Source organism: Hypomesus transpacificus, chromosome 22 (assembly GCF_021917145.1).
Source record: "Hypomesus transpacificus isolate Combined female chromosome 22, fHypTra1, whole genome shotgun sequence".
In the NCBI taxonomy this organism is placed as follows: Eukaryota; Metazoa; Chordata; class Actinopteri; order Osmeriformes; family Osmeridae; genus Hypomesus; species Hypomesus transpacificus.
The window spans coordinates 2038473-2052275 of NC_061081.1; the positions used below are offsets into that span (position 1 = coordinate 2038473).

At 48.0% G+C, this 13803-nt stretch overlaps 2 protein-coding genes across 2 annotated transcripts in view; one reads left to right on the top strand and one right to left on the bottom strand.

Moving 5' to 3' along the window:
- Positions 1-6016, top strand: part of fer (fer (fps/fes related) tyrosine kinase) — a 14146-nt gene extending 8130 nt beyond the window's left edge. The window contains exons 10-16 of the mRNA XM_047045219.1: positions 2-10; positions 309-424; positions 608-702; positions 841-964; positions 2346-2500; positions 2708-2830; positions 3037-6016. Coding sequence (XP_046901175.1) covers positions 2-10; positions 309-424; positions 608-702; positions 841-964; positions 2346-2500; positions 2708-2830; positions 3037-3173 — 759 coding nt within the window. The 3' untranslated portion in view covers positions 3174-6016. The remainder of the gene's footprint in view (position 1; positions 11-308; positions 425-607; positions 703-840; positions 965-2345; positions 2501-2707; positions 2831-3036) is intronic.
- Positions 6017-6121: 105 nt separating this feature from the next.
- pja2 (praja ring finger ubiquitin ligase 2) lies at positions 6122-12685 on the bottom strand. The gene is made up of 9 exons (XM_047044767.1): positions 12581-12685; positions 11575-11766; positions 9913-11035; positions 9226-9384; positions 8801-8989; positions 8384-8495; positions 8019-8133; positions 7101-7216; positions 6122-6603 (listed from the first exon to the last, which is right to left on the bottom strand). Exons 2-9 carry the CDS (start codon positions 11762-11764, stop codon positions 6478-6480), a joined length of 2130 nt encoding a protein of 709 aa, XP_046900723.1. The 5' UTR covers positions 11765-11766; positions 12581-12685; the 3' UTR covers positions 6122-6477.
- Between the last annotated feature and the right edge of the window lie 1118 nt (positions 12686-13803).

Below are 13803 nucleotides of genomic sequence, written 5' to 3' on the forward strand. Positions count from 1 at the left end.
ACTTGGCAAGGTGAATTCCCCCTGTCCAGTTCTGGGGTCTTCTTCACATTTAACAGATAATTGTCACTATATTTCTTTTGAGAATATATCAAATTAGCTACATCCTTTTACATATCTATTTATTTGTTTGATAAAGTTTCACCCAACATAGTAAAAAAACACTCTTCATTTAGATGGACTTCATGTGTGTCAGTCATCCTGTCAATGGCGGCCATGTGCCGCCACCAGTCTGGGCTTGTCCGAGTGTCTCGCACCACCTGCAGTCCCATGTCCCGTCTCACTCTCCTCTCCGCTTCTCCCCTGCGCAGGGCAACTTCGGCGAGGTGTTCAAAGGAACGTTGCGAGACAAGACGCCCGTGGCCGTGAAGACCTGCAAGGAAGACCTCCCCCAGGAGCTGAAGATCAAGTTCCTGTCTGAGGCCAGGTAGCTCCACGTTCCCTTCTCATTCTCACCAGGCCTAGAAATGCTCTCAATCGTAGCCAATGTTTCTCAATTCGTGAGGTTCATCGCGACAGCCACCCGAGATCTAAGTGGTGCGATACGAGGTGACGGGCTTGTTGTCGAGGACCTAACCCTGTGTCTCTGTGTTGGGTTGTGTTTGCCAAGGATTTTAAAACAGTACGACCACCCCAACATAGTGAAGCTGATAGGCGTGTGCACGCAGCGGCAGCCCATCTACATCGTCATGGAGCTCGTGCCAGGTAGGTCCGGCTCATCACCTCAGAAGCGCTAGCCTGGACACTTTTTAAGATTTAAAAAACCTTTTTATGAAGGTGTCCTCCTCAATTTGATTCAAGTCCTGTTGTTGTTGTTTTGATGTTGTTGTTGTTTGGCTCCAGGAGGGGACTTCCTGTCGTTCCTGAGGAAGAAGAAGGACGACCTGAAGACCAAGCAGCTGGTGAAGTTTGCTCTGGATGCTGCTGCAGGGATGGCCTACCTGGAAGCCAAGAACTGTATCCACAGGTGGGCGTGCCTTCTCTGCTGTCTGGCGCTGGGCTGCAGCTCTGAAACTCAATACAGATACATATTTGGTTACAACGTTCTGTTTCATAAAAGCCCTAACCTGCTTAGAATATCGTTTTGTATGTTTTTTTCCCCCGTGAGTTTTATAGTAGTTTTGTGTTCAATCATCTCATCCAAAAATGATATCTCTGGAAAACCCTTATAGCCCAGTTTTAGAAATAGTGTTTTGTTTCCCAAATACAATTACTTGTTATTATATTGGCAATGTTATATCTGTTTGTATACACTGGGTCATCCTATTCTCGTAACCAACATCGATCAATCATGTACAGACCTGCCCCTTACTGACAGATCATCTAAAACATTGGGTCATTTTTTCTCTCTCTCCAGTACATATCCTTGCAGCTTATTGCATCAGGGGTATGCACTATTCCCAGTCAAACAGTTTTACCAGCTTCAACAGTCCGAGTTTTTCAAACCGTCTCTCACCCCGCATCTTCCCAGACTCCCTTCTGCCTGCCTCTGGCCCTCCCCCCTGACCTGCTCCACCTTCACACCCTGCCCGGGGCCACTTCATGCTGCAAAGTTGACAACAAGAGAAAGAGACAGAAAGATAGAGAGAGAGAGAGAGAGAGAGAGAGAGAGAGAGAGAGAGAGAGAGAGACAGAGAGACAGAGAGACAGAGAGACAGAGAGACAGAGAGTCTAATCTGTCTAATCTGTCTAATCTAGTTAACGGAGCCCCAAGGCGCCCCGCTCTCGCTCCCCCCCCCCCCCTCCCCACCTGAGATGATTGTTTTCGGGGCGAAAACGTATTCTCCCTGAGATAGATAGGAGCGCCAGCCCGGAGAGACTTGCTGTAATCAAAGCTGCATTTGTCTGTGGCGCTGTGGGGCGCAGGGACGGTATCACATGACCTGTGCTGCGCTGGCCCTTTGTCACACAGTGGGGCTGGATCTCCTGAGTGACAGCTTCATTTGCCCCCAGAAGAAGCAGTCAGCAGAAAGGCCTGAGGGAGGCTTGTTGGGAAATGACCAGAGAAGCTGTACGGACGATTCTAGAGAGGCGATGGGGGGGGGGGGGAGCACGGTTTAGCAGGACGGGCAGATTGCAGCCCCTCGATTGCTTCCCTTTGCAATCTAGCATGCTGACAAACAGCTTCACACTGTCATGCGCACATTATACACACACACACACACACACACAAGTACTCTACACACAGATCCGACACACACTACACAAACACTTGACTTACACATTGCACGTACACACACACACAACACAAGATTCTCCACACGTCACACACACACGATGCACTCCACACGCGCACGCATCACACGACAGGTGTGTGCTGATGCTGTGGCCCCTCTCCTCCCCTGCAGGGACCTGGCTGCCAGGAACTGCCTGGTGGGAGAGAGCAACCTGCTGAAGATCAGTGACTTTGGGATGTCCAGGCAGGAGGATGATGGGATATACTCCTCCTCGGGTCTCAAACAGATCCCCATCAAATGGACCGCTCCCGAGGCCCTCAACTATGGTACGCTGGGGGGGGGGGGGGGGATGTTTCAGTCACCTTGACTGGGAGTTAGACGCCATGTTTTCTTTTGATAGTCATTGATTATGGATTATCTTGGTTGGTTGGGTGGTTAAGATGGATGGATGGGTGGATGGTTTGGAAGGATGGATGGACATTTTGGATGGATGGATTGGTTCATGGGACTGATGGATTGGTTGATATCTCTAGGGAGATACAGTTCAGAAAGCGACGTCTGGAGCTACGGAATATTGCTGTGGGAGACCTTTAGCCTGGGGGTGTGTCCTTACCCCGGAATGACCAATCAGCAGGCCCGGGAGCAGGTGGAGAAAGGTGAGACTTGTTTATTATCCTGATGGATTCTTCCTTCCTTCTTTCCTTCCTTTCTTCCTTGGAAGGTTGTTCATCTGGCAGGATTGGCGTCAACTGTGTAGAGGGGAACTTTTTCAATCCCAGTAGTGCAATGATGTTGACCCCTGTGTGTGTGTGTGTGTGTGTGTGTGTGTGTGTGTGTGTGTGTGTGTGTGTGTGTGTTGTAGGCTACAGGATGTCCTGTCCACAGAAATGTCCAGAGGAGGTTTACAAGGCCATGCAGAAGTGCTGGGAGTACAAGCCCGAGAACAGGCCCAAGTTCTCTGACCTCCAGAAGGACCTGGCCGCAGTCAAAAAGAAATAAGCCCCCAACGTCAAGCCCTCCCTGGGCAGAGCACGGGGACCTGCTCCCCTGCTGCTGTCCCCAGGACCCCCCCACTTACCCACCCCCCCAGACAGATCCCCCCAGACAGACACCCAGAGAGAGATGCCCAACATCAAAGCCTTGATGCTACTAGTCATGATTGTACAGTGCCGTGTGCGTCAAAACATTTTCTCACACAAAATAAATCACTGTTGTTTTTTTGCGTGTTTTTTGCCTATGCAACTGTATTGAGCCATTACCATGGAGATCGATGTCTCTGCTTTAGCTTTGTTACTATAGTTACAGTATTCCATTGACCAAAACTCACCCCTCTCCCCATCGCGGGGGGTTCTTTTACATTATTATCATGGGCTGGTGGCTGACATCAGAGGGAGTGTCTTCAGCCAATTAGAAGCCCAGGAATTAATCTAGCGACAGTGAGCGCCTTTTCTGTCAAAAGCCATTTGATTTCTTTCACTCAGGCATTGTCACGACAACGACACACACACCCTTCCCTGAGAGCAAGGATATGCTAATTATGTGTGTCAGTCATGTGACCGTTCGCTGGCCTTTAGGGTCATTTTGGACCCTACAGTATATCTTTTTTAAATATAATTTTAGATTGAATTTCAATTTTATTCCATACATTAATTCAATGTCTCCATCTCTATATGTGTTACTGGCTTTAAGTTAAGTGAAATCTGTAAGGGCAGGTGCAATTCATGTCACCTTTTTATGTAAATTTCTTATTTGAAACGTGAAAGACATTCCAATAAGGCCGCCTTAATTATAATTTACCACGAAACAAATAATTCAGTTACGCCCTTTGTTTTTACAGGAAAGTTACAAATGTTCATTTAGTAATCAATATTATTTTACCTTATGAATCCTTTTTATTCTCAAGTGTTCGGTGTGCTGCCTGTTAAGTTACGTTCTGGTCTGTGACTTCAGTAAAGGTCATAATGTATCACACCTGTAGTATCAATCATGTATCATTTACATGAAATGTAAATTCCACGTGTTGGTCATCAACATTGTTCTGTTGCATGCCCTTGACTGACTGTTTTCCAGTTTTTAAAACTGACCTTTTTTTTTCTCTCAACTTCCTTCTGGTTTGTTTTACTTAACCTTTTTTTTCTACATCCGGTTGATCATTGTCATGAAGCTGTTAGTATGCACTGTCGCATTCACTATAAACACAGAACAAGGAGACTCTTTCTTCAACATAGCGTGAGACTCCTCCATCTTGCCCTGAACTTGTTTCCATTTAGACATCCTAGATGGTTCAGGTAGAACTTTACCCAGGCAAGATGGCCACCTGCTGGTGTCAGTCCTGTCACACCAGCTCCTCTGCTATGTCTTGTGCCCATCTCTGTGCCCTGTCACTCCATGGGAGGTGCAGCCTATTCTCTGTGTTACCAGCCTCCTTCTGCCATGTGTGCTGCCAGCCCAAACGTGTCTTTGATATGCATCTTCTGTGAAACACCACAACGCACCATCAAACACTTAGTACTTGTATGACAATGTTGGATTGATCCTGTTTTCAAATATTACCACACAATGTTTCCCCTCCTGTATTTTGTACATAACTTGTAGATGTTATATTTGTTTTTGTCTTTTTTCTACTCTTTTGTTTTTCAAACACTAATCTGATGAAAATGCAACCATGCAAAAAAAAAGCGGATCACATTTTCTCTGCACCTCCAATGGGAAAGCTTCTTCCGAGTGATGTCTACGATAAATATAACATGGTCTGTTTCGAGTCTGTATCTGCATGATTGTTTGTACATTTTCTTAGTTTATGTATAAAAGATTCTGAATATCTTCCTCTACCCTGCCTTTATCATCTGCCTCATTTCACAATGTCATACTGCCATGACCTCATTGTGTAAAAACAAGCAACTGCCATTCAATGATGTCATGGTCATAGAACCCCCTGATTGGCAATTTAGCATTCCAGACGTGTACCAGACAGTTGTTCATGTTGTGGTTCTGAACACCAACTGTCAGTTTCTCTTGTAGCATCGTTCATTCTTTGATACAACAGGTGTCCAGTCGTCCAGAAAGGTGCTCTTTTTGTAGAACTGCTGGTAGACTGAATTCAAATAGGATATTCTTATTTAAACTGCAAATAAAAACCAAAAGTTCAGTAACCGTTATTTATTTGAGAAACTAAACTTTTTTTTTTTTCCTAAGAGTTATTCGTGTTTTTGTATTGTTTTCAGTTTGATCTCATCTAATGTTGGATTGAAACATTTGCCAGTGTTTTGGGAGTTGTTTCCATTTGCCAACACTCATGTTGAGACAGTTCAGCACTGTTAGTATTTCCACCATGACTGGATGATACCAGACAGCAGTTAATACGCCAAGACTCCTTATTGCCAGTCAGTTCATCAGTGAACACGTAACTAGACAGACTTAAGGGTCTGTCTAGTTGCACAAACCTTCTGGTGAACTTCACAGCATCCAAGCCAATCCATTTCCTTCTTTTCCTAAAACATTTCCGGACTTCTGAAGACATTTGCTCAGTCCTGAACTTAAAGAGCTGAGGTATTGATTGCTTAAGTATAAAGACCCTCTATTTCGACTGCACGTTTGGTCATGATGATACTCTTACCAGTTGGTTTTACAATGAACAAAGGTCATGTAGCTTGTGAACAGTGCACTGGAGGGACATTTAGTATTCCAGTATTTGAATTTGTGGTTGTATCAGTTTGACTGTGGTTGATTCATTGCTCTGTTTCATTTCACATCCATATCCTCACGATGAGTGAGTTTGTCCCTTTAGATGTCCAAACCTCATGTTTATACTGTGTACACGCAATAAAAACTTTTATTGTTTGTTTTATCCTCAATGTTATTGAGTTGATGCCGATTGGAACATGTGCCACGATTTTTTATTTTCAACACAGGAATCAAAGTGGATTTTGAAGTTAGTACAACACAAGTGACATAAGCAGTGATTTATTGATTTTTTTAAAATAAGCATGTAAAAGTGAGAGAAACAATATTTTTCTTTCCCGAGTCCACCTCCATCATTATCCACTTTTCATAACAAAGACTGAGATTATACAGATAATATTTTCTCAGAAAATAAGCTTGAACTGTCACGTTGGGACATCGAACTATTACATTGTGCAGAACTAAAAGAGTGGCCGCATTCACACATTGAGCTACATTGAGAGAGAGAGGAAATGAAAAGTAATAACAGCTAGGTTTTTTTTCTTTTTCCTGTGAACGCATCAGAGGCCTCTTCATTATGTGTTTCTGGATGCTAGCCACTGCTGATTGGACACCTGTGACTTCACCGCATTCCTGCCGCACTGTGATTGGACGGGGGGATGTCCTGATCTGACACAAATGAAGTAGGAGCCAGGGCTTCTGGGAGTGCTGGCGTCAGGACGTGACGACACACGGGACATGTCCCCGACTAGAGAGATGGAGAAGCAGCATCACCACAACCATCAGCAGCATCACCACAACCATCAGCAGCATCACCACAACCATCAGCAGCATCACCACAACCATCAGCAGCATCACCACAACCATCAGCAGCATCACCACAACCATCAGCAGCATCACCACAACCATCAGCAGCATCACCACAACCATCAGCAGCATCACCACAACCATCAGCAGCATCACCACAACCATCAGCAGCATCCCTTGACTTTCTTTTCCCCCTCTTTCGACATGAAGACAGGTTAGAGCATGGAAGTCATGGTCCTACACTGAACATGAGCAGAGCTTCACATTTTGACAGGTTGGGAGAGACTGACCACATAGGGACGCCATGTTTGGACAGACAGGGCTGTGAGAACGAACAGTTCTATACATGCAAGCTCTCTTGACACAGACCGTCTGCTGCTCTCTGTTACTCTCTGCCACCCACACCCACCCTCACACACACCCTCACACACACACTACCTTCTGGAGCCAGAGAGTCACGCAGATCTTGTGGAACATGTGGTGGCATGGCAGCTGGGTGGCAATCTCATCTTTGACATACTCACAGCAGCAGATGGCACAGCTCTGCTCCTGCCCTGGAGAGAGAGAGAAACGAGAGAGAGAGAAAGAGAGAGAGGGAAACGAGAGAGAGAGAGAGAGAGAAAAGAGGGAGAGACAGAGAGAGGGGAGCGAAGCAAAGAAGAAGGGGATGCGTGTGAGAAATAGACGAGAGAACCGTACAGGAGAGGAATGAGGCGAGTCAGAGTGACGTGGGCACAGAAGAAGTAATCAAAAGTCTGATGAGGCAGAAATCCATCAGACCCCGTCTGCAGCGGCCCACACCGGCATGTTGTCGTACGCTTCCGCCCAGATGGAACCCTTCCTCACAGCGACACGAGTCGTGATAAACCGCTTCTTTGGTGATTTTTTGATTTATTCATGGGTACACGCAGCGCTGTAAACTTGAACGTCTCGGGAGTGAGGAAGTGTTCTCCTCACTCTGATTTGCACGCCCTGCCCATCAGTTCTCCCGTGAAGCCGACAGGCTGCGACTCGCTAGTTATTCCTGCATCTCCGCGCTCCATCCCTCTCTCTTAGCAAATGCCATCGGCAAGACGGGGCCGGGCCAGCGGATGGATACGCCACCGGCGTAGGCACCGGTGCTAAGGCGCAGCGTGAGGCTGAGGGATATCTCGAAGAAGACAGACGGGGTAGTGATGTGCTCTCCGGGTCACTTCTAGACTACGGCGCATAGTAGCAGCTACTTCCCAGGCTGGCTGAGGGACTGACTCACACTGCATACACACAAATCCATTTGGCATTCAGCTCACAGGCCTATATATAGGACTTGAGATGGATGGGGTGCGAGGGAGGAAGTGGGCACTGCTGTCGTCTCACCGCTCAGCTCCTCCTGCATGGGGATCTGGGGCAGGCAGTCGATCATCTGCTCTGTGGCTGGAGGGTGGGCTTGCTCCACGTCGATGGCCAGGGACTCCAGGTGGGCTAGCGCAGCCTGGACACACACACACACACAGGTATACAAACACTCAGTCAGTTCACATTGACATGGGACAGTGATTGCACTGGGGAGTGTTTAATACGAGCTTGGTCACAATATGGCTTGTGGAGGTTTCAAAACTGCAGAGAGCGAGCGGCAAAATCCTTCAAGCCATGCCTCTCTCTCTCTCTGTCTGTCTCTCTCTCGCTCATGCATTCCTTTAATCATCCCTCCCTCCCTCCATCCTCCTTCCACCCTTCTCTACCTCCATAGCCTGGGCCAGGCGTTCCTCCAGGGCCATGTAGGTGAGCAGATGAGGGTCCACGTAGGAGATGGCCTGGGCCATGCCGAAGCCCTCGCCAAAGTCATCCAGCAACCTGCGGTAGACGGGACAACAGCAAACACGTCAGTAGCAGGCCAGTAGCAAATCCTACTTTAAAAAAAAGAGTCCTCGGCCTTCGACGGTGGTACGTTGCGCCCTGCTACATTGGGCGCGTTTCTATTATGCCTCCACTCGGCTTTGGGTGCATTTGTTTTTCGGTATTGTTCTTAGCAGTAAGGGAGCGTGTGGGTTTCTGCTAAGGGAGAGGTCGCACGTTTGCTCCTCATCCTATTCAGTGATGCATTGTCCAACAGAACAACGGGGGTGGGTGGGTGGGTGGGTGCGTGCGTTCTTGCCCACCTCCACTCGGCATCCAGGTCCTCGCTCACGCTGGAGTCGTCCTCCAGGTTGTTGTTCCCGTCCAGGATGAAGAGGCCTGGGTGGACGAAGTGGCTCATGCCCTCGGGGTCCTCTTCGTCACTGGAGCTGCACGTCTCCTCGTTGTACATCAGCCAGGGCACCTCCCCCTCTTCCAGGGGCGCCTGTTCCCTGAGGGGCAACCACAAACGCACTCAGCTCAGCTTAAAACATGGACCAGGCCTAGAGACAGAATCAGCTCACCTCGCGCATGGACCAGGACTCAAAGAGAGACTGTTTTCAGGAGCTCGCGATGCATGCTCAGTCACTAAATCCAGCTGAGCACTGTGAAGCGTAGCCCACAGTTCTGGACGTGTAAAACAACCAGTGAGTCTATCCTAGGACTGAACCATGTGGGCAGCACTCACCCCAAGGGCTGGGTGGAGGGGTCCAGAGCAGTGCTGGGGGCCTGCAGCTCCTCCAGGCCAGGCAGGGTCTCCCAGCTCTCCTCGCTGGAGCCACGGCCCTTCTCCAGCCCGGAGTCCGACGTCCACGACGCCGACCACTCCCCCTCACTGCACTCGGAGCTGGGGCCGAGCGACACACACACACACACACACAGAAGAAAGAGCACACACGCGTTAGCGTCCAGCTAAGCTCCTTTACGCAGGCCATAGCAACGAACACAGACGTGCCGCTAGAAACCTATGCTCCCTCAACCCTGCCACGGCAGCAGGCCCCGTGCTGCCAACACTCATGAAGGGGCTTAACCGCAGACATTAGGTCCAGCCACAGAAACAGTTCAGGGAGATTACCATTATGTTTTGTGTCGTTTACAGACCAGATTCAGTTGAACTGTGATGCGTCTTGCTCTCTCTGAATAGGTGTATTTGTTTCCGAATGGCTTTTTTTCATGTCACAAGCACCTCATTAAAGCGTATTTACTTCATGAGTGGCTGTTTGATAATTAGGGAGATAGGTAGAGCTCAGTGGTAGAGCATTGGACTGCAGATCACAAGGTTGTGGGTTCATATTCCACCACCCACCAACAACCTGCACATTGCTTTGGACCCCCCCCAAAAATCTGCCAAATAAACACATGATCATCATTATACCTTTCCTCTGCCTTCATGAAAGGAGGACACTTGTCATTGAAGTCCAGGTCCTCCCAGATGTCATCTAGTTCTTCCTCTTCTCCTTCTTCTTCATCAGAGCTGACTTTATAGCCTTCCTCTGCCTCCCTCCTCCCCCCCCTCCTCCTCTCTATCGGGATGACCCCAGCACAGTCCGCCAGCGGGAAACTGAACAGGAGGTCGTGGTTAGGCCTCTCCGTCTGCGTCAGGAAGAACGGCGGCGCCGACACGCACTTGGTCTTACCGCCGGCAGCCGTTCTCCCAGAGGAGCCGCTGTCGTGCGACTTCTCCTCCTCGCCGTAAGAGCTCTTCCTCTTCTCCAGGTGAGTCTCGCTCGTCTGCTTTCGGATTTTGGGTCGGACCACCATCTCCGTCTGGGACGGCCCCGTTTGCTCCGTGTCGTTCCCAGACCCATTGAGGCAGACCGGGGGTAGGCCGGCAGCACATTCCCCCGGAGAACCAGGGCTGGTTAAAGTCTGATCGGACCCAGTATGACCAGTCTGTTCTGGGGAACTCTTCTGAGGGACAGTGTCCTCAGGGTCAGAGGAGTTCGACAAGTCTTTCACTGCTGGGTCTTTGACAAGACAATCCGTCCCTTCACAGGATTTTGTGTACAAATACGAGTGCAAGCCGCTAAGATAGTCAAACTCCTTCCCCAGCTCAAAGATCATGTCGTCCAGTCTCCTCTGCAGCCCCAGAGACGGGTCCGACCCAGGGCTCTCCTCCTCCCCCCCACTGCTGTCTGGTTCATAGGAATCTATATTTACAAAGCTCAGCGCGCTAGCGTTAGCCACACTGGCATTAGCCACACTAACGTTAGCCACACTGGCGTTAGCCACATTAGCGTCAACCTCCTCAGGTACGGGCCAGGCGCTGGCCTCTGAGCTCTTCTCCGTGTTGTGCTCCTGGTCACCGGCTCCTGCACCAGTCTGCTCGCTCCTCAGCTTCTTGCAGAGGACGGACGGGGCCTCTGCAGGCCTCCTGGATGACAACTGTTTCTTCCCGGGAGCCCCATTGCCTGACTTGGCTTTCAGCTCCGGGTGTACAACGTTGGATGACATGGGGAGGATGGCTTGGAGCATGGAAGAAATGTTCCCTTTTGGAGCTGGTGGGGCAGAAGCAGAGAGAGAGAGAGAGAGAGAGAGAGAGAGAGAGAGAGTGAGACATTGAAGAGAGCCAATCACACTCAAGTCAAACAACTAGCCTCACATGGCATTGATCTAATCTGCTTGAAATAGGGAAGAGAAAGTGAGAAGGGCTGTGCTGTACTGTAGATTTCTGGGTGTCATCAGATGGTGTGCCCCAGCCCCAGCAGCCAGCCATCGTTTAAGGAGTAGAATAAAGGGTTTATAGGCTTAGCTGCTCACACTGCATTCCACGTCATTGAATAAATCTACCATAGCCCTCTAGTGGTAGGGTAGGGCACTGCAGGCACTACATTGAAGCCAGCAAGCTGGCCCCCTTTAAATGCGATCAGTCTTACAGTGTGCTGCTGCTTGGTAGAAAAAGTATTCTGTTCACTCTCCACTCAGCGCTAAATTAAGTTCCCCTCTAACCAAACTAGGAGACTATAATTGCCTTACACCATTTATAAATGATCTTTAATCTGATGAGATGCCAAATAATATACGATGATGATCGGACCTAGGGATGGTTCTCTGTGGACTGTGTTTAGTTCTGTATCTGTCCACTCCACACCGACTCCACTGCGGTGCTTTGCAGAGTTGGGCCGGAAGCTGACATAAGCATGTCTCCGGCCATATCTCCTCCCTGTGATAGTCTGGTACCCTCCAGCTGGTTTGGGCCAAGCTGGCTTGCCAGCTTCCTGACCCATCACTGCAGACAGAGACACAACATGTTTTGAACACTGGCAAAATGTGACAGAGTATCACATCGTAATATGAAAAGGCGTGTAAGGGAACCTTGTAAGACCACAAACTGATTTGGACACCCCCCGTTGGCATTTCTATGCTCTTAGTTAATAGGCCTACAAGAGATTGCTTGCAGCTCCCTAAGTAATCCCACCCCTAGCTTGCTAGCCTGCAACCTAACTCGTAACTAGAAGGGTAGTTAGCATACTAGCTACTGTCATCAATGGCACAGTGCAAACCATTATTCATATTGAAATGTTTTTTTAAACCAATAGTTGCTAGTTTGATATATTAGCTAGCAGACTAGCTGCTAGCAAAATTATAGGCATGATTTGGTAAGGTGAAAACTAGCTAGTTAGTTAGCATCCTATTGTTAGCTACCGCTGTCTTAGCAAGCAATCAAAGAAAGTTTATTTCAATGGTAGGTTAGCTAGCTACACTTCGCTAGCTAGTTGTCACAATGGAGTCATATTAGCTTGCAAAGATAGCAACCCTACTTGATTACTTGTACATATTCTCCATTAAGGATGACATTTAAGTTATGCATCTTGGAAATGGCCTCCTCAAAAGTTGCTCGCATAAATGTTAGAGATAGGGCTTCCTCCTTAGCTAGCTAATAATACTAGCCTGCTAATCAACAATGCATCTACTGTTATTGTTATCGTCGCTGCGGAATGGTCCCACTGCAAGCGATCAAACAAAAACACGCCACGTATATTTCCTTCCAAACAATATCTAGTATCTATAAAAACATAATTAACACAATGAGGTCGCATTACCTGTCCTACAGGCGTGCTAGCTGGTTAGCTATCTCCGTCCGTCCGACACTTCCCCCAACCTGTCACTGTGCCTAGCCAGGCAGTCCAGTACGTCATTAGCAAACATTTGTCATATGACTACGTTTTCACCAATCGGCCATTAGCTGACAAGAACACGATCCAAAGTATTTAAATGGCACGTGTAAGTAGCGCAATGCCTGAAGACCACCGATAACACAAAAATGTTTGGTGTGCAGTTTAAAAAACCGACCAATTAACCGACCTATATCCCACTACTGTCTTTCTATTTCTATTTCTCTCTGTCTGTCTCTTTCATTATCTCTCTCCCACACATATGCACACACGTACTGAACAATTGTACGGTCTATCCCTATACAATCTATGTTGTTTATACCTAGAGACAACCCTAACATGCATTTCATTCCCCCCCCCCCCCCCCCCTTACACTTAAAAACATAAAGCCTACTGTACAACACCAGGCCCTAGTTGTTTCAATTAGACTATAAATTCCTGAGGTTTATAGAGACAAACGAAACACACCACATTCACTTTCATATCCCCGCTCAAAGCCCCACGCTTCTCCCCCACCCTACACACACACGCACGCACGCACGCACGCACGCTAACTGTAGGTACTGAACAGTCAGTTTCAACTGTAAAAATTGTAATGGGCAAACATATTTAAGTTTTTAAATAGGGTGACCAGATGTCCTCTTTATAACCCCGAACATGTCCTCTCTTCGAGACCTAAAAAATGCGTCCGGCAGGGATTCCACAATTGTCAGGGATTTTGCCTCGTCGGATATTTGTGTTTCTCTGGTTCTTTCACAAACTATTACGCCCTTACAAGTTTTGGGAAGGGTATTTCCCTCACGTTCCATCTTCTTGCGTGAGCAGCACTACAGAGAACTGTCATTTTGATCAGATAGTGTGGCATGCAGAACTTACACGAGCCCCCCCCCCCCCCCCCCCCCTCCCCCTATCGGAGTATGCCGATATTGCCACACAGCTAACTTCGAGTATTGTAAATTTCAGCAAATGTCACCAATGCAACATTGTTCTTAGGCTACAATATTGTTTTACACGCTCTTTTCCTCCATTAAATAATTAGGCTACATATTTTCGTCATCATATGATGTCAAAGGAGGCGTGTACCGAGTTCTCTTGTATCAAACTACAGCCTGTAGAAAGAGAGGGCTGTAGGATAGGTTTTTCCCTAGCGC

Bases quoted from the DNA above. Each gene is read 5' to 3' on its own strand.
- pja2 (XM_047044767.1), bottom strand. From the start codon at position 11,764: ATGGGTCAGGAAGCTGGCAAGCCAGCTTGGCCCAAACCAGCTGGAGGG. The intron at 11,036-11,574 runs GTCCGATCATCA...CTGCCCCACCAG, and splicing joins CCACAGAGAACCATCCCTAG to CTCCAAAAGGGAACATTTCT. The intron at 8,990-9,225 runs GTGAGTGCTGCC...GTTGCCCCTCAG, and splicing joins CCCTCCACCCAGCCCTTGGG to GGAACAGGCGCCCCTGGAAG.